Consider the following 19,383-nt stretch of genomic DNA (forward strand, 5'->3'; position numbering starts at 1 on the left):
TAATTCTATGTCAAAAAAAAAAAATCACTCTAGCTTCAAACTCGAGGCTTAATGAACCCTCACGTATGATGGAAGACTTTAACCTGTCATCACATATTTCCCCGCAATATAATAACTGTATATTTATTTATTTGTAACATTCATTCACAGCCACCCGCGCCAGCGTTCACTCAACCCGGAAGTAACTCAAAAAGATAAAAAGCGAACAAGCGAGCTAATAGAAAGCTACTAACAAGAGAACATTGTATTTATAAGCTCTGTCCAAAACTCTCAAGGACATAGTTAATAGATGCTCACCAGCTAGATAGGTAGCTATATAGCTAATAGCTAGCGAGCTTTACATTATATTAATTAGCATATTCAACTAGCTACACACGCACCTGCGTTCACTCAACCCGGAAGTAATTCAAAAAGACAGAAAGCGAGCTAGCTAGCTAACAGAATGCTACTAATAATAAAACATTGTATTTATAAGCACAGTTCAAAACTCTCAAGGACATAGTTAGTAGATAGCTAGCCAGCTAGATAGATAGGTATATAGCTAGCTAGCTTTACCTTATACTATCTAGCACATTCAACTAGCTAGCACGGGGCAGCGTTCACTCAACCCGGAAGTAACTCAAAAAGATAAAAAGCGAACTAGCTAGCTAACAGAACGCTACTAATAATAAAACATTGTATTTATAAGCCTCCGTTCAAAACTCTCAAGGACACAGTTAATAGATAGCTCGCCAGCTAGATAGATAGCTATATCGCTAATAGCTTGCGAGCTTTACATTATATTACATAGCATATTCAACTAGCTACACACGCACCTGCGTTCACTCAACCCGGAAGTAACTCAAAAAGACAGAAAGCGAGCTAGCTAGCTAACAGAACGCTACTAATAATAAAACATTGTATTTATAAGCACAGTTCAAAACTCTCAAGGACATAGTTAATAGATAGCTCGCCAGCTTGATAGATAGGTATATAGCTAGCTAGCTTTACCTTATACTATCTAGCACATTCAACTAGCTAGCACGGGGCAGCGTTCACTCAACCCGGAAGTAACTCAAAAAGATAAAAAGCGAACTAGCTAGCTAATAGAAAGCTACTAACAAGAGAACATTGTATTTATAAGCTCTGTCCAAAACTCTCAAGGACATAGTTAATAGATGCTCACCAGCTAGATAGGTAGCTATATAGCTAATAGCTAGCGAGCTTTACATTATATTACTTAGCATATTCAACTAGCTACACACGCACCTGCGTTCACTCAACCCGGACGTAATTCAAAAAGACAGAAAGCGAGCTAGCTAGCTAACAGAACGCTACTAATAATAAAACATTGTATTTATAAGCACAGTTCAAAACTCTCAAGCGAGCTAGCTAGCTAACAGAATGCTACTAATAATAAAACATTGCATTTATAAGCACAGTTCAAAACTCTCAAGGACATAGTTAATAGATAGCTAGCCACCTAGATAGATAGGTATATAGCTAGCTTTACCTTATACTACCTAGCACATTCAACTAGCTAGCACGCGGCAGCGTTCACTCAACCCGGAAGTAACTAAAAAAGATAAAAAGCGAACTAGCTAGCTAACAGAACGCTACTAATAATAAAACATTGTATTTATAAGCCTCCGTTCAAAACTCTCAAGGACACAGTTAATAGATAGCTCGCCAGCTAGATAGATAGCTATATTGCTAATATCTAGCTAGCTTTACATTATACTACTTAGCACATTCAACTAGCTAGCTAATGGACGGCTAGTAATAATAATACATTGTATGTCTCGTTTTACAACCGAAAATGGGTTTGCGACCAAACAGAGTGCACTTGAATGCACCACTCAACGTACCCCTGCTTCCTTATACGTCACTTCCTTGTGTCACGTTTTATTGTCACCGATGCATTATCATCATGGAGCGTTCCATTGTGAGCAGCCATATTTGTATTGTTCAATCACGAAGAAAAAAAATCAGAATCAGAATAATTGGTAGCGACTGCCTGAGGGGAGTAGCTGGAAAAGATGATGAGCAGGGTGCGGAGGGTCCTGTACAATTTTCTGCGCTCGTCTTGATTCTTGCAGTGTACAAGTCCTCGAAAGTGCGTAGGGCGGTGCCAGTGATCTAGTTTTCCGCCATCGTAATGGTCCGTTGAAGTCGGATTTTGTCCATTTTTGTGGTGGCCCTGAATCAGAAATTGATGACATTGATTATAATGGGAAGTGTTTCGGTTTTCGATCAAATCGGATTTCAAACAGGTTTCTGGAACGGATTATGGTCAAAAAGTGAGGTTTAACTGTATGTGATTGGTTGAAGGTGTGCCATATAGTCTGGAAAATACTTCTTTTCCTTTCAGCTTTTTAGGGGTTGCCATAGTGAATCAGTGTCCTCCGGAAAACACAGTAATCCAATTTTAAAATGTTCAAATGTTTAAAATGTCTAAGCGCCCGTTCAAAGGACAACCGACACCATTTTTTTTGTTTCCTAACTGACATCAGAAAAACGTTTTATAGCATCTAAAATACCCAAAACACACAGGCTAATATTTTTAGTCAAATGCAAAACACCAATAAAAGTGTCCCAAAACTGCCACAAAATGAGCTTGGAACTGGGCAGATTCAGAAAGTCCCGCCCCCTTGTTCGTGACGTCACGTCAGGATACTCCTTCACAAACTGCCTTGCTCCAGAATCAAAACAATAGCTTCAGAGAGTTCAAATTCGGAGAAGATGCTTTCTTGTTACTCATCCAGTTATGAATATGATTCAAATAGTTCTGAAGAGGAAAGCATACATGTTTGCAATCAAATAAAGAAGTCATTCCGTATCAATTGGAACCGTCTGGACTAAAATGTAGCACCCAGAAAATGCACAAGATGGCGCACAAGCTTCGTTGGAAATGGGCTGATTTGTCTGCTGGGAATTTGTGTCAACTAGTATCAAATAGTAGTTTTTGTGCAACACCCAACGATTCACCATTGCGTTATTTATGTGTTTTCCTTCTAATTTCGCAACACAGTTGATCGCGAGTTTTCAGACAAAACAAAGTACCCAAAATGCATTGTGTGTCACTTTCTCGGTCAGGGGCGTTCCCTCCGTGACGTCACTTAGGGCATCGTCATTAACTCTTAAACAAGACTTCCTGAATATTAATCGCGAGTCTTAAAACGTAAAATATAGCTATACGCGGTGGAATCTTTGTAAAATGCGCTCAGTAAAAGTCATTTGAAGTGATTTTATAAATTATGGACGCAACTTGTCCGGAGATGTCGGTTGTCCTTTAAAGTAGCTTGTGACAGTGAAAGGCTTGCATTGCTTTTTCCTGAAAGACGGAAAACAATGTATGCAGGTTTTTACAAAAAGACGAGGAAAGAATCTCAACTCGATTAAATACAGGGGGGGGGGGGCTTGCCCTCAGAGTAACACGATAATAATGTGAGATGCCAGAAAAAGGCCAGGGGGTCCCGGGGGAGAGGGTTTTGGGATAGGGTGGTGGTAGGTGGTAGGTGGTGGGGATGTGTTTCATCTTTGACAGATATATCGCTTCCACTCGAGGGCTGGACTGATGAGACTGTCATGTTAGCAACCCTTTGCCAATCCCTAGCGTGTCAAAGTAAAGCCACCATGATGGACTGGCTTCTCGCGATACTGTCCTGGAGTGACCTTTGTCTACTTTTGGGGGTTGGAAGGAAAGTGTTTATTCTGTTTTATTTTATTTTTTTTGCGCAATGGGACAAATTAGTGTTTGCGCAAGGCTCGAAATTTAACATGGCCGACAGGATTGACATGTAACAGATTCTTTTCTTCCACACAGTGTATTGTAGGTGTTCAAATACCTGACATGTTTGAACACCTACAATACACTGTCTGGAAGTTTTAAATTAGATATCAAGTAGACAGGATGAACTTAATACAACTATGATTGACATGTGTTGGATCACTGCACTCGCTCCTGTGGGGTGACTTTTAGGCTTGTTTTCTCCTCAAATAAAAATATCTGTCCACATCAGAGTCATTCAGAGAAATCTCGTGAATACTTTGGAAGTATTGGATGCGCTACAACCTTCATTTTGAAAATATTTCAGACCATTTGAAGTATTCACGGAAAAAAAAAAGACAATCAGGAAATCCAGTCGTTCACACGAGAGGGGAAAAAAAATGGCGGAATTTAGGCCCCAAATTAGTGAAACTTTTTGAAATTCATATTGATTTCCTGTTGATTTGATGACACGATTGTCGACTAGCTGTCCGGTCAATCAAATTTCAGTCAATGAAACATCTGAGATGTGGCCTCAGTGATTAACGTGAGAGGTTACATGAAACAAAATGGTGGCATTCATGTCTTATTTTGCGACTATTTTTAAACATGTTCACAAAGTAGGACTACACACAGCATCAAAACAATTGGAATATGGTTATTAGCTCAAGATATAGCTAAAGCTAACTAGCGGCCGCCATTTTGTGTTGTCCGCATGTTGAATTTCCCACTGGTACAGACATGGTTTCACATAAGTAAAACTTACTTCGGTTGATGATTGCCAATGTGAGAGGATACATGAGACAAAATGGTGATATCCATGTCTTTTGCGACTCTTTTTTAATACTTTCACAAACTAGGACTACACACAGCATCAAAACAAGTGAAATATTGTTATTAGCTAAATATAATGTCATTTTAAGCAGATTCTTTATTTACAGACAGTGTAGGTGTTCCAATACCTGACATGTTCCTACACTGTCTGTAAATAAAGAATCTGCTTTAAATTAGATATCAAGTAGACAGGATGAACTTAGTACAACGATAAATATAATGTAGCTAAAGCTAACTAGCAACCGCCAGTTTGTGTTGTCTCCATGTTGAGTTTCCCACTGGTACAGGTTAGCCATTCCGACATGGCGCCATATTAGTGAAACTTTCTTCGGTTGATGATTGATAGTCAATGTGAGACGATATCTGGGACAAAATGGCGGCATTCATGTATTGTTCTGCGGCTATTTTGGCGATACTTGATTGATGATTGTCAATGTGAGACGATATCTGAGACAAAATGGCGGCATTCATGTATTGTTCTGCGGCTATTTTGATGACACTTTCACAAACTATGCATACACACAGCTTCAAAACAATTGGAATATGGTTATTACCTAAACATAATGTATCTAAAGCGAACTAGCGGCCGCCATTTTGTGTTGTCTGACCGAGGTTGGCCATTCAGATATGGTGATATTAGTAAAACTTTCTTTGGTTGATGATTGATAGTCAATGTGAGACGATATATGAGACAAAATGGCGGCACTCATGTCTTCTTCTGCGGCTATTTTGGAAATACGTTCACAAACTATGACTACAGTGATACTTTCACAAACGAGGTCTACACACAGCATCACAACAATTGGAATATGGTTATTAGGTAAAGATATTGTAGCTAGAGTTAACTAGCGGCCGCCATTTTGTGTTGTCTCCATATTGAGTTTCCTACTGGTACAGGTTGGCCATTGAGATATAGCGCTATATTAGTGAAACTTTCTTTGGTTAATGATTGATAGTCAATGTGAGACGATATATGAGACAAAATGGCGGCACTCATGTCTTCTTCTGCGGCTATTTTGGCAATACGTTCACAAACTACGACTACAGTGATACTTTCACAAACGAGGACTACACACAGCATCAAAACAATTTGAATATGGTTATTAGGTAAAGATATTGTAGCTAGAGTTAACTAGCGGCCGCCATTTTGTGTTGTTTCCGTATTGAGTTTCCTACTGGTACAGGTTGGCCGTTGAGATATGGCGGTATATTAGTGAAACTTTCTTTGGTTAATGATTGATAGTCAATGTGAGACGATATATGAGACAAAATGACGGTACTCATGTTTTCTTCTGCGGCTATTTTGGCGATACTTTCACAAACTATGACTGCAGTGATACTTTCACAAACGAGGTCTACACACAGCATCACGACAATTGGAATATGGTTATTAGGGAAATATATTGTAGCTAAAGCTAACTAGTGGCCTCCATTTTGTGTTTTCTCCATGTTTAGTTTCTCATTGGTACAGGTTAGCCTGAGGAGTATCAGCACTATCGATTGTTGATCGCACCACGGTGTAATTATTTATCATCGTCATCTGGATCGTTGAGTGGCTAGCTTAATCGGAAGAATTTTAAGCATTTAAATTGGAATTCAAGTGTTTTAGGATAATATTTGGGGCTATAGTTATCCTTAAAACTGATAAAATAAGTAATTTAGAATGACTTTAATTTGCTAGAATTTGCTATTTATGTCAAGGCCCAAAGCTCCAGACTCCAGGCTGTCATATCGGAAACCGTCATACAGACATCTCACCCTTATCTTTGTGACGCTATCCACTTTGTTATGCTGCAGGGCTGGTGTCAGTGCAAGTTTAAGTGTTTCCATGCATATAATAACAACAGCCCCGCAGCAAACGATGTGCGATATTCATACCTCACTCGACAGGAAAAATGTAATTCACATACATCATCCCGCTTTCGGACACCTTTTCGATTCGTCGGATTTATGTGACACAAAGAGAGTCAAGACAGGAACAACCGTCGTCTACAAATGATATTTACACCCCGTAATTGAATTGTACACACCCGCTATGCTTTTATACCACGCGACGCTAGCTACTTTGTGTGTTGCAAACAGAAACACTTCCCGACTTTGATTTATTTTCAACCGTGACTAGCTAGCGTGGAGCTGCATGTCACGCAGCCGGCTCAGGATGGATTTCCACTCGCGTTTGCTTATAATCACCCCTGCGATTGACATGCGATCAGCCCAGAGGGCGATCTGACTTTGAAAAACCAAGCTAGCTAGCACAAGGCCATCCATCCGCTGACGTGCTAAGCGGTCGAATCTATGATGACGAATAACACATCGCCACCACACAGTTTAAAGATCTTTGTTTTGATGGTGAAAATACTCTCGACATCAAACGGGTGAATCACTTGAAGGACAACTGACACCTCCGGACAAGTTGTGCCCATAATTTGTAAAATCACTTCAAATGACTCCTACTGAGCACAGTTTACAAAGATTCCACTGCATATAGCTATATTTTACGTTTTAAGACTCGCGCTGAATATTCAGGAAGTCTTGTTTTCGAGTGGATGACGATGCCTGACGTGACATCACGTCTGGAACGCCCCTTGACCGAGAAAGCGACATACAATGCATTTTGGGTACTTTGGTCTGAAAACTTTGTGTTGATGGCAAAATTTGAAGGAAAACACATAAATAATGTGAATTATTGTGTATTGCACCAAGACTACTATTTGATACTAGCTGACACAAATTCCAATCACCATTTCCAATGGAGCTTGGGTGCCATATTGTGCATTTTCTGGGACGGACTGGGAAGGACTTCTTTAATCGATTGCAAATATTTATGCTTTCCTCTTCAGAACTATGGTGTCGGTCCTTTAAAGGACAACCGACACCATTTTTTGTTTCCTAACTGACATCAGAAAAACATTTTATAGCATCTAAAATACCCAAAACACACAGGCTGATATTTTTAGTCAAATGAAGAACACCAATAAAAATGACTTAGTGTCCAAAAACGACTTCAAATTGAATCCGGAAATGGCCAGTTTCAGAAGGTCCCGCCCCCTTGTTCGTGACATCACGCCAAGACGTTCTTGCTTTGCTCGAGAATCATAACAATGGTTTCAGATTGGGAGACGATGCTTTCTTGTTACTCATCCAGTTATGAATATGATTCAAATAGTTCTGAAGAGGAAAGCATAAATGTTTGCAATCGATTAAAGAAGTCCTTCCGTATCATTTTGAATCATCTGGACTCCAATGTAGCGTCCCCAAAAATACACAAGAAGGCAGCCAAGCTACGTTGGTATTGCGCTGATTTGTCTGCTGGGAATGTGTGTCAACTAGTATCAAATAGTAGTCTTTATGCAACACACAACGATTCACCATTGCGTTATTTATGTGTTTTCCTTCTAATTTCGCCATCAACACGGATCAACACGAAGTTTTTAGACCAAACAAAGTACGGGAAAATGCATTATGTGTCAGGGGCGTTCCAAACGTGACGTCACGTGGGCATCGTCATCAAGTCGAAAACAAGACTTCCTGAATATTCAGCGCGAGTCATAAAACGTAAAATATAGCTATATGCGGTGGAATCTTTGTAAAATACGCTCAGTAGAAGTCATTTGAAGTGATTTTACAAATTATGGACACCACTTGTTCGGAGGCGCCGGTTGTCCTTTAAGTATCGTAACACCCAAAAAAAATCCATCCTCAACTGCCAGGGTTCGATTGTAAATAGCGCTAAGGGAGCAAAACCATGCACTTTACATGCCGAAGGGCTAACAGTCTCAGCCAAGCGGAAACAAAAGAGGCTGGTTCGTTCCCAGCTGAGCGATGATCGCCGTGGCGCAAAGCGATAGCTCTCCAGTGGCGAGGGTCCCCAAACAAGGGTGAGTCAGTGCTCGGAAAGCCTGTTTTGACACAGTATATAGGCCGAGATTAAGTGTTGAAAACAAAACCGTCAAACGACGATAAGGTATATTATTTTATTCACGGCCCTTTGGAACATTGGTGTCGTATTTTTAGACTGAGCATCAATGGCGGCTGCTGGAAAAAAAACCCTAAACAATTCCGCCTTGGGTGACTTAATGCGCATTGACAGCGAAGGTAAAGAAGTGAGGACTTTGGCTGTCCAAATATAATCTATGAAGCGACAAGTATATGTAGAAAACACGGTCACGGTTCGAGAAGTCGATGCGGTTCAGTTATGGTGATGCATATGTGGTAACGTAAAGAATGATCATAGAAAGATTTTTGCCCTTTTTCAATCATGTCTTTTTTGTTAAACAATTGTCATATTTGTCGACTTTGGATGAATACGACTGAGGCATTTATACACACATAAAAACAAGGCCCGCACTGTTCAAAAGAAACACGGACTTTATATGCCACATATGGACATAAAAACTCAATAAAAATAATTATTGTTTTTTTTATGGTGTATTCGGCGCACCGGAGTATAAGGCGCACTCTCAATTAACGGTGTATTTACAAACATTTTCCATATTCACGGCACACTGGACTATAAGGCGCACCTTGAATGAATGAAAAAAGGTTTTCATAATAATAATAATAATACATTTCATTTATAAGCGCCTTTCAAAACGCTCAAGGTCACTTTACAGTCACAGGTTTTTCTGCGGGTTAGCTAGCTAGCTAGCTCATAGATAACTAATTGATAGCTAGCTAGCCAGTTAGATAGCTAAGATATAGCAAATAGCTAGTTAGCTAGGTAGCCATCCAGATAGCTAGTGAGGTAGCCAGCCAGACATTGAGCTAGATAGCCAGATAATATATAAAAGGTACACCGCATTATAAAATGCTACAGTAGAAGTTGGGGTTACGCACTACTTCTTCTGTTGTGGCTCAATATGACTTCACATATAAGGTCGTCTTTTGAAGAAAATGAAGGCTTTTGGGTGCGCCTTATACACCGGAAAATATGGTACTTCACATGTAGGGCGAGGTTGCATATAAGGCACGGGCGGGGTTATCTATTGAAGAAAATCAGGGCTTTTGGATGCGGCTTATACACCGGAAAATACAGTACTTCACATATAAGGCGCACCTGAGTATAAGGCGCGGGGTCATCTTTTTGAAGAAAATCAAGGCTTTTGGGTGCGCCTTATACACCAGAAAATATGGTACTTCACATATAAGGCGCACCCACGTATAAGGCGAAGGGTCATCTTTCGAATAATTTGAAGAAAATAAAGGCTTCTGGGTGTGTTTTATACACTGGAAAATACGGTGATTCACATATGAGGTACACCTGCGTATAAGGCGCAGGGTCATCTCATGAAGAAAATCTAGTTTTTGAGTGCGCCTTATACACTGGAAAATATGGTACTTCACATATAAGGTGCCTCTGCGTATAAGGCGCAGGGTCATCTTTTGAAGAAAATCAGGGCTTTTGGATGCGGCTTATACAACGGAAAATACAGAACTTCACATATAAGGCGCACCTGAGTATAAGGCGCGGGGTCATCTTTTGAAGAAAATCAGGGCTTTTGGATGCGGCTTATACACCGGAAAATACAGTACTTCACATATAAGGCGCACCTGAGTATAAGGCGCAGGGTCATATGAAGAAAATCTAGTTTTTGAGTGCGCCTTATACACTGGAAAATATGGTACTTCACATATGAGGTGCATCTGCGTATAAGGCGCAGGGTCATCTTTCGAATAATTTGAAGAAAATCAAGGCTTCTAGGTGTGTTTTATACACTGGAAAATACGGTGATTCACATATGAGGTACACCTGCGTATAAGGCGCAGGGTCATATCATGAAGAAAATCTAGTTTTTGAGTGCACCTTATACACTGGAAAATATGGTACTTCACATATAAGGTGCATCTGCGTATAAGGCGCAGGGTCATCTTTCGAAGAAAATCAGGGCTTTTGGATGCGGCTTATACAACGGAAAATACACTTCACATATAAGGCGCACCTGAGTATAAGGCGCAGGGTCATCTTTCGAAGAAAATCAGGGCTTTTGGATGCGGCTTATACACCGGAAAATACAGTACTTCACATATAAGGCGCACCTGAGTATAAGGCGCAGGGTCATATGAAGAAAATCTAGTTTTTGAGTGCGCCTTATACACTGGAAAATATGGTACTTCACATATGAGGTGCATCTGCGTATAAGGCGCAGGGTCATCTTTCGAATAATTTGAAGAAAATCAAGGCTTCTGGGTGTGCCTTATATACCGGAAAATACGGTAATTCACTTCTAAGGTACACCTGCATATAAGGCGCAGGGTCATCTCATGAAGAAAATCTAGGTTTTTGATGTGCCTCATACACTGGCAAATCTTATATTTCATATATATGGTACACCTGCATAAAAGGTGCAGGGTCATCTCATGAAGAAAATGTAGGTTTTTGGTGCACCTTATACACTGGAAAATACGGTATGCCCCATGTGTCAAAGTAAAAAATGAACAGGGGCTAAAGCCCCACTCGAGTCCTTATATATGAGAGCAGGAAAGTCTGCTCTTATCCTCCTGCAACCTCACCAAAGTACAGGTAGGGTCAAGTGGGGGTGGAGGAGGATAGCTGAAGCGAAGGGGTGAATAGATAATAGGGAGGAGGATGGAGTAGTGAGCGAGGAAGAAAAAGGACGGATAATGAGGATGGAATTTTTGATTGTAATGGTAAACCTAATTCAATATTTTCACAAGAATGTCAAATCATTTTAAGATTCTTGTTAAAGAATAATAATAATCCCTGTTAGCTTTTAGCTCATTCACTGCCAGACGATGTGCAAACGTGTCCACTCCAGTGCCAGGGTTTTTGTCATTGTCACTCAAATTCCATTACCCATAAAATATTGAGTTTTAGGACTACATAGACATTCAATGTGGCATTAGAAACCTTAGACGTTCTTCTTTCATCAGAAAAAAAAAAGAGTTAATTCCTAAATTATATGGGGTTTGGAGTTAACTGAGCTTGAAATGGGGCCGGCTGTACAAAATACAATACAATTCATACCGATTGATTTATATAGCGCTTTAACAACAGCAGAAGCTGTAACTAAGTGCTAGCATGGAGAAAAGGGAAATACTGGCCTCTCGTGGAAGGGAAAAACACTGCCAGAGGTCTGATCAGTGCTTTATCGACACCCAAACAAGAAAAACAAAACCCGAACAAATTCGGAAATGGCGCTCTTCGTCATATTTTAAATTCCCCAAATACATTGGGGAATTTATTGGGGAACTACATTCTTAACTCACTCACTGCCAGACGATATGCAAAAATGTGTCTGCTCCAGTGCCAGGGTTTTTGTCATTGTCACTAAAATTCCAGGACCTACAGAATATTGAGTTTTAGGACTACATAAATATTCAATTCAGCATACGAAACGTTAGCCTCTCTTTTTTCATCAGAAGAAAATAAAAGTTAATTCCTAAGTTATATGGTTCTGGCGTTATATGAGCATGAAATGAGGGTGATTGTCTAAAATATAATGCAATGCATACAAATTGGTTTAAAAAGTGCTTTAACAACAGCTGAAGCTGTAACAAAGCACTAACATGGAAAACAGGGAAATACTGGCCTCTCGTGAAAGGGAAAAAATATTGCCAGAGGTCTGACCAGTGGTTTATTGACACCCAAACTAGAAAAAAAGCAAAACCTGAACAAATTCGAGAATTGAAAATATGACATAGAGCGCATGTCATATTTTCAATTCGCATATATTCAGGAATGGCAGTCGATGAGTTATAGTATTTTTGTTGTTGTTTTGATTATTATTATTATTACAGTAAAGTCTCGTTATATCGATATCGGATATATCGATAGTCCCGGTTATATCGATACTATTTCTATGCACGCACGGAGAAAATTACATGCAAACAGGGTCGGATATATCGATAGTCCCGGTTATATCGATATTTTTTCGGACTCCCTTGAATATCGATATAACGAGACTTCACTGTATTATTATTATCATTAGCTATGTCTTAGGTAGCTAGCTTTCTATCCATTTGAGTAACTTACGGCTTCAGTGAATGCTGCCGCATATGGCTGCCGCTGCTCACCCGCAGAAAAACCGATCCTGTGACTGTAAAGTGACCTTGAGAGTTTTGAAAGGCGCTTAGAAATGAAATGTATTTGTTGACAGTGACAAAACCCAAATAGTGCGACCTGAGGAGCTTGCATATTTACAATACACGCAAACCGGATAAGTTAATTGCGACGGACATTGACGACATTTTGAGCCTAACGCTGTCATTCAAACAGATGCTAACAAAGATGCGACATAATACGCCGAGAGCGCAGGAAAGCTGACTGTGACATGTGACACGTGGGTGGAAATAGCCCGCTAATGAATCGACAGTGCAAAAGGGCTTGAGCAAAAAAAAAAAAAAATGGAGATGGCAGAGGAGCGTGGGTACGCGGTGTAATATTGCTATCGTTAGGCATTGCTAAGAGGGAAAAAAAGTGCCGTGATGCAGAAAGAGTGGGGAAATCTTGACAGCTTTTTCCGTGGCAGTCTGACGTCTGAGCGGGGTGAGGGGAGGGGGGGCGATTGAAGTGGGAAATTGTAGCGGAACCCCACACTGTCGGGCCCCACCGGGGCTAGCTTTTAACAAGTTCGCAAATGAGCAACACCCGCTTAACCACTGCTATCAAAGTCAAGGCCCGGGGGCTAAATTCGGTCCACCACACTATTTTATTCGGTCCGCGAAAGCAAAACTAACTTGTGAAATTACAGTTTTGGACACGAAAAAAACGACAACGTATAGCACAGGTGTCAAAATCAAGGCCCGGGGGCCAAATCCGGCCTGCTACACCAATTTATTCGGCCCGCGAAAGCAAATATGGCACGAAAAAAAAAAGTGACAATGTATACCACAGGTGTCAAAGTCAAGGCCTGGGGGCCAAATCCGGCCTGCCACACCATTTTATTCGGCCCGCGAAAGAAAATACAACATGTGAAATTACAGTTTTTGACACGAAAAAAAACCCCACAATTTATAGCACAGGTGTCAAAGTCAAGTCCCGGGGGCCAAATCCGGCCCGCCACACCATTTTATTCGGCCCGCGAAAGCAAAACTAACTCATGATGCTAGCTAAAGTCCCAAACAAAATTTAAAATTGTCCCATGAAAACCACAATAACAGTCATTATTTTTGAATTTCAATATTACGTCTGTGTAAGCTTTCAGTCATACAGGAGTGGTCCATCAATGAAAAGGTTTCTTCAGCCGTCATCTGTACTTCTTTGAAGGTGTCGGACGTTTCGCTTCTCATCCAAGAGGCTTTGTCAGAGAACTAAAACTTTTGCTGGTAGTTTTGGCCCTATATATATATATATATATATATATATATATATATATATATATATATATATATATATATATATATATATATATATATATATATCCCTAGTGTCCAGACGTGGCGTAGCCAGACTCTGCTATGATTGGTGCCTGCTCTCAGGTTGGGGCGAGCAGAGGACTACTCCCTGCGGCTACACTGATTACTTTATTGTCCTGACTGATTACTTCTATTGTCCTGCCTGATTATGGGGTCTATGATTATGGGGCAATCAGGCCAGTCGTAGACCCCATAATCAGGCAGCTTATAAATGAAATTTATTATTATTATTATAATCTGTATGAATTGTATTGTATTCTGTACAGCCGTCCCCATTTCAAGCTCAGTGAACTCCAAACCCCATATAACTTGGGAATTAACTCATTTTTTCCTGATAAAAGAAGACAGTCTAAGGTTTCTTACGCTGCATTGAATATTTATGTAGTCCTAAAACTCAATATTCTGTGGGTCCTACAATTTGAGTAAAAATGACAAAAACCCTGGCACTGGAGCTACTGTCTGTTCAAAACTACATTATAGCCATACAGCAACGACCCCTCACAGTTCAAAACAAATCTTCTCCGATGATTCATTTCTGTTGTTTAGCTCGTCTGAAATACCGCAATGTACTTTATTGGATAAAATGGTGTATATGGCGTCCAATAAAACGTCTTTTGTGGATGCCTTGTGACTCTTTAAAATGTTGCGTACATCCAATGAAAAATGTCCGTCAAACCAGTGGCTGATACTGATATGTCCACCGTGTTTTGCTGTCTTTCCAGGGGGGTGGTTCCTGTTCCTGATCCTGTGGCTGAACTTCGCACCTCCAAGCGACAGCTGCCCTGCAAAGTGCGTGTGCTACAGCGAACCGCGACCCACCGTGGCGTGCCAGCAACAGGGACTCTTTTCCATCCCTACCGAGATTCCCGTACGGAGCCAGCGAATCTTCCTCCAGAGCAACAAGTTAACGGTGGTAAGATCCACCAGCTTCAGTTCTTGCCAAAATCTCACCGTCCTGTGGCTCTATTCGAACAACATTAGCCACATTGAGGCCGGCGCCTTTTACGGTTTGGAGAAACTGGAAGAACTGGACATTGGAGACAACGGCAACCTTCGCATCATCAGCCCAACGGCCTTCCGAGGTCTAACTAAGCTGCACACTCTCCACCTGCACAGGTGCGGTCTATCCGAACTGCCCGTGGGGGTTTTCCGAGGAATGTTCTCCCTCCAGTACCTTTACTTGCAGGACAATAACATTTTAACCCTGCATGACGACACTTTTGTGGACCTTGCCAATCTTACGTATCTCTATCTGCACAACAACAAGATCAAGATCGTGACGGACAATATGTTCCGCGGTCTGATCAATCTCGATCGTTTGCTGCTACACCAGAACCGGGTGGTTTTCGTCCAACCACGGGCTTTTGGCGATCTGGCTAAACTCAAATCCCTGTTTTTGTTTTTCAACAACCTCACCGTCTTGACGGGAGAGACGATGGACCCGTTGAGTGCCCTGCAGTACTTACGCTTGAATGGTAACCAGTGGATTTGCGACTGTCGGGCCAGGACCTTGTGGGAGTGGTTCAAACGTTTCAAGGGTTCCAGCTCGGAGTTGGAGTGCGAACTTCCAGAATTCCTGGCAGGGAAGGACCTGAAACGACTCAAAAGCGAAGACTTGGAGGGATGTGTGGAAACACCTCAAATCCAGACCAATGTCTACACCTCTAAAGCCCAATCTGGCAAGTTCCCCTCGACTGAAAATCCTCAAGGGGACACCATTCCCAGGTGTTGTCTCGGCGATACCGACAAGTCCCCCATCCTGTCTGGCAAGAGTCGCCAAATTACTCACAACCCCTTGAAGGAAAAGGAGAACATGTCCAAGACAAAGTTTAAAGATCCGGAAAGAACAAAAAATGACACCCAGAACAAGCAAAACGACGGGCCTCTTGGAACCTTAACCAACACTCTGGACAAGCCTATGGAAAATATGAACCCGAATCTTATAGACAGTCTAGAATCTTCAACCACCTCGAGTAAAAAGAAAAAGAAATGCACCAAAAAACCCCGATCAGACACCCACTGCATTAAAGGCCGAGGTGCTACATTGGAAGTGCTGCCCTTTCTCCTCATTCTCACCATCTGGATCTCTCTAGCCATGTCTTAAGGACTCCTGATGTGATTCCAAATGCGGGACTGAAGATTGTGGACGTTGGTGACAATGATAAGGAAGAATCGACGGGTAGTGACTGAAAAAAAGGGACTTGCTACGTTTGCCCCCGAGAACTGAGACTGATGACAAAAGTACGGGAAACAAAATGGATGCCTTCACAGAACACAACAGATTTGATGTAAATAATGAATTGGTGCCCAAAATCGTTTGTTCTTTATGTACTGAACTTTATGTGTCGAAGCTACATTTTGGAGATGCCCCACCACCCCAACCAAGGCCCCGCCCCTCTCATTCTGAGCTTCTCCTGCTTCGAGAGTCCACCAAAAAATGGATTTTAAAAGGAAAAAAAAGGACAAGCTATCCGACACAGTAAGCACACGACGAATGTTGGGTCCATTTAATAAAAACTAAGGGAACCCCTCCCTACACCACCCGCTATTATTTATTAAAAGTGATGCATCTGTCGAGTAATGTTATGTTTGTTATGTTTCAAAAAGATTTTTATCTTCCTCGCCCCCCATCTTTGTTTTTATTTTCATGAGAGAAAGGATCTATGGGGTAGCATTTGCCAAAAAATAAAAAATAAAAGAATGCTGTCCATTTGTTCATTGCAACAGAATCATAGATATGCATTTTATTTTACTTGTGTACAAGTATGAATATATTATGAATAAAAGTTCTTATTTCGTAGATCGTTTTTGTCATCCTTTATTTTAGTTTTTTTTTATTTTTGACCACGACTCTATTCTACCATTACTATTTTCTTAAAACCCGGTAATCCGATATGTACCCTAATTAGCATGAGTAGCATTCAATATACAGGTAACATCCGAGTTACGACCGGGTGCCATTCCGACCAAATGGTCGTATGTTGTTGAAATCCATTCAAAATGGCCGACATGACATTTTACACAACGGGATAGTTAGTATACTATGTCAATGTGTTGTTTTTAAGCAACATTTTCTATTGAATACTATTATATACCAAACTGTTTACAGTTCATTTATTTTTAGAACTTTTAATGTAATTTTTATCATTTTATATTTCATATTATTGATTTTTATTGCTGTATAACTGTACATGTAATGTATATAAAGCTGTTTACTGTACAGTTCATTTATAAATGTTATTTTTACCTTTTAGTGTCATTTTTATCATTTTATATTTCATTATGTTGATTTTTATTACTGTATAACTGTACTGTAATATATACAAAACTGTAATGTTATACTTACCTTTTAGTTTAGTTTAAATCACTATCCCTGCTAACGGCCAGAAGAGGTGAAGGAAAAAAAACAGTGTCGAGTACTATAGCAGATGTTGCCGAGACGGTATCAGCACTGTGTTGAGTGTAGTCACGCAGTAGATTGCTGTGCGAGTGTGTGACCTGCTGGCTGGCCAAAATTGTGGTCATAAGTACGGGTGGTCGTAACTCGCGCCGGTCGTAATTTGGATGTTACTTGTATATTAATCAATATTTTGATTTCTTTCATGTAGTATTTTCAATGTCCCAAGCGCCTTATGGTGCGGAAAATACAGTACTTTACATGTGTTTTTAAGAATAAAGGTCATGTCTAATAGAATCCAATACCTGACAAGATGCCTCGGACTGTTATCAGGTAAGTAAAAGGCTGACGGACATTTTTATTTAAAAAGCCGATATTCGTATACATAAAAGCCATTTCATGTCAAAAGTCATGCCGCGATGATCCACTGTGAATAATTTGAGTTGAATGATTTGTACCGATGACGGACAGGTCCACTGGGTGCCTGAAACAAATCATTGATTTGCACTCTTATTTGAAACAAGGTCAATATCCACACAGCATATTTAGAAGGCGTTAGTGGCTCTCGCCTCGGGCGTCATCGTAGAATTTAGCATCTCATTAGAAATAGTTATTCGCGGAGCAAACGGTGCTGCATCGCTTATCATCTGGTTTAAATTATTCAAGTTATCATGACCCTGAATTCAGATGCTATGCGCCTCATAAGAAAAAATGTGGAGTACGATTTTGGATTCTTTGCTTACCTCGGGCACCGTAAAATAAAGAAGTAAATAAATAATTCGATCGTGAATGAGTAAAACAAATACGGCAGCTCAACAACAATGAGAATTGACGAGTAAATCAAAGAAAGGGGGAAAACAAGCATCGAAAATTGTGTTCAGGAGGAAATTAAAAACAAATATTAAAGCAGGCGTCCAACAAAAAGCACACCTACAGAGCCTCGAGGCATGCAGCAAATACAAGCCGGAATAGAAAAACCTGTGTGATAACTGAGGATGGCTTCATCGCCTTTCATTTGGCATTGCACTAAATTATTGAGAGGAACTCATAAAAATAGGAAATCATCTATCTATCAATATGCTGTATATATATATATATATATATATATACAGTAAAGTCTCGTTATATCGATATTCAAGGGAGTCCGAAAAAATATCGATATAACCGGGACTATCGATATATCCGACCCTGTTTGCATGTAATTTTCTCCGCGCATACATAGAAATAGTATCGATATAACCGGGACTATCGATATATCCGATATCGATATAACGAGACTTTACTGTATATATATATATATATATACAGTAAAGTCTCGTTATATCGATATTCAAGGGAGTCCGAAAAAATATCGATATAACCGGGACTATCGATATATCCGACCCTGTTTGCATGTAATTTTCTCCGCGCGTACATAGAAATAGTATCGATATAACCGGGACTATCGATATATCCGATATGATATAACGAGACTTTACTGTATATATATATATATATATATATATACAGTAAAGTCTCGTTATATCGATATTCAAGGGAGTCCGAAAAAATATCGATATAACCGGGACTATCGATATATCCGACCCTGTTTGCATGTAATTTTCGCCGTGCGTGCATAGAAATAGTATCGATATAACCGGGACTATCGATATATCCGATATCGATATAACGAGACTTTACTGCATATATATATATATATATATATATATATATATATATATATATATATATATATATATATATATATATATATATATATATATATATATATATATATATTTTATATATCTAGCAAAGGTAAATAAAACAACTTTATTATACAGTACAGTTTTTTTTTATTCTAATACCATAGCACATTTAATATACATAAAATAAGGTATATTGTCTGTAGTTTTAAGCCTTATTTAGTGGAAAAGTATGTTTTATGTGGACCTGTTTTATGTAAATGGATTATTCTCATTTTAATGGTTTCCTATGGGAAATTAATGTTTGGAATACACACTTTTCACCTTACACACACTTTCTGGGA

At 39.9% G+C, this 19,383-nt stretch overlaps 1 protein-coding gene across 1 annotated transcript in view; it reads left to right on the forward strand.

Annotated features, from left to right (window-relative positions):
• The window catches only part of rtn4r (reticulon 4 receptor), a 52,918-nt gene extending 36,167 nt beyond the window's left edge, over window positions 1-16,751 (forward strand). Inside the window, exon 2 of the mRNA XM_088993580.1 lies at window positions 14,680-16,751. Within this exon, the coding sequence (XP_088849706.1) occupies window positions 14,680-16,061 (1,382 nt within the window). The 3' untranslated portion in view covers window positions 16,062-16,751. The remainder of the gene's footprint in view (window positions 1-14,679) is intronic.
• Window positions 16,752-19,383: the final 2,632 nt, after the last annotated feature.

This window comes from Hippocampus bargibanti, linkage group LG04 (assembly GCF_051943395.1).
Source record: "Hippocampus bargibanti isolate YZ-2025 linkage group LG04, ASM5194339v1, whole genome shotgun sequence".
NCBI classification, from domain to species: domain Eukaryota; kingdom Metazoa; phylum Chordata; class Actinopteri; order Syngnathiformes; family Syngnathidae; genus Hippocampus; species Hippocampus bargibanti.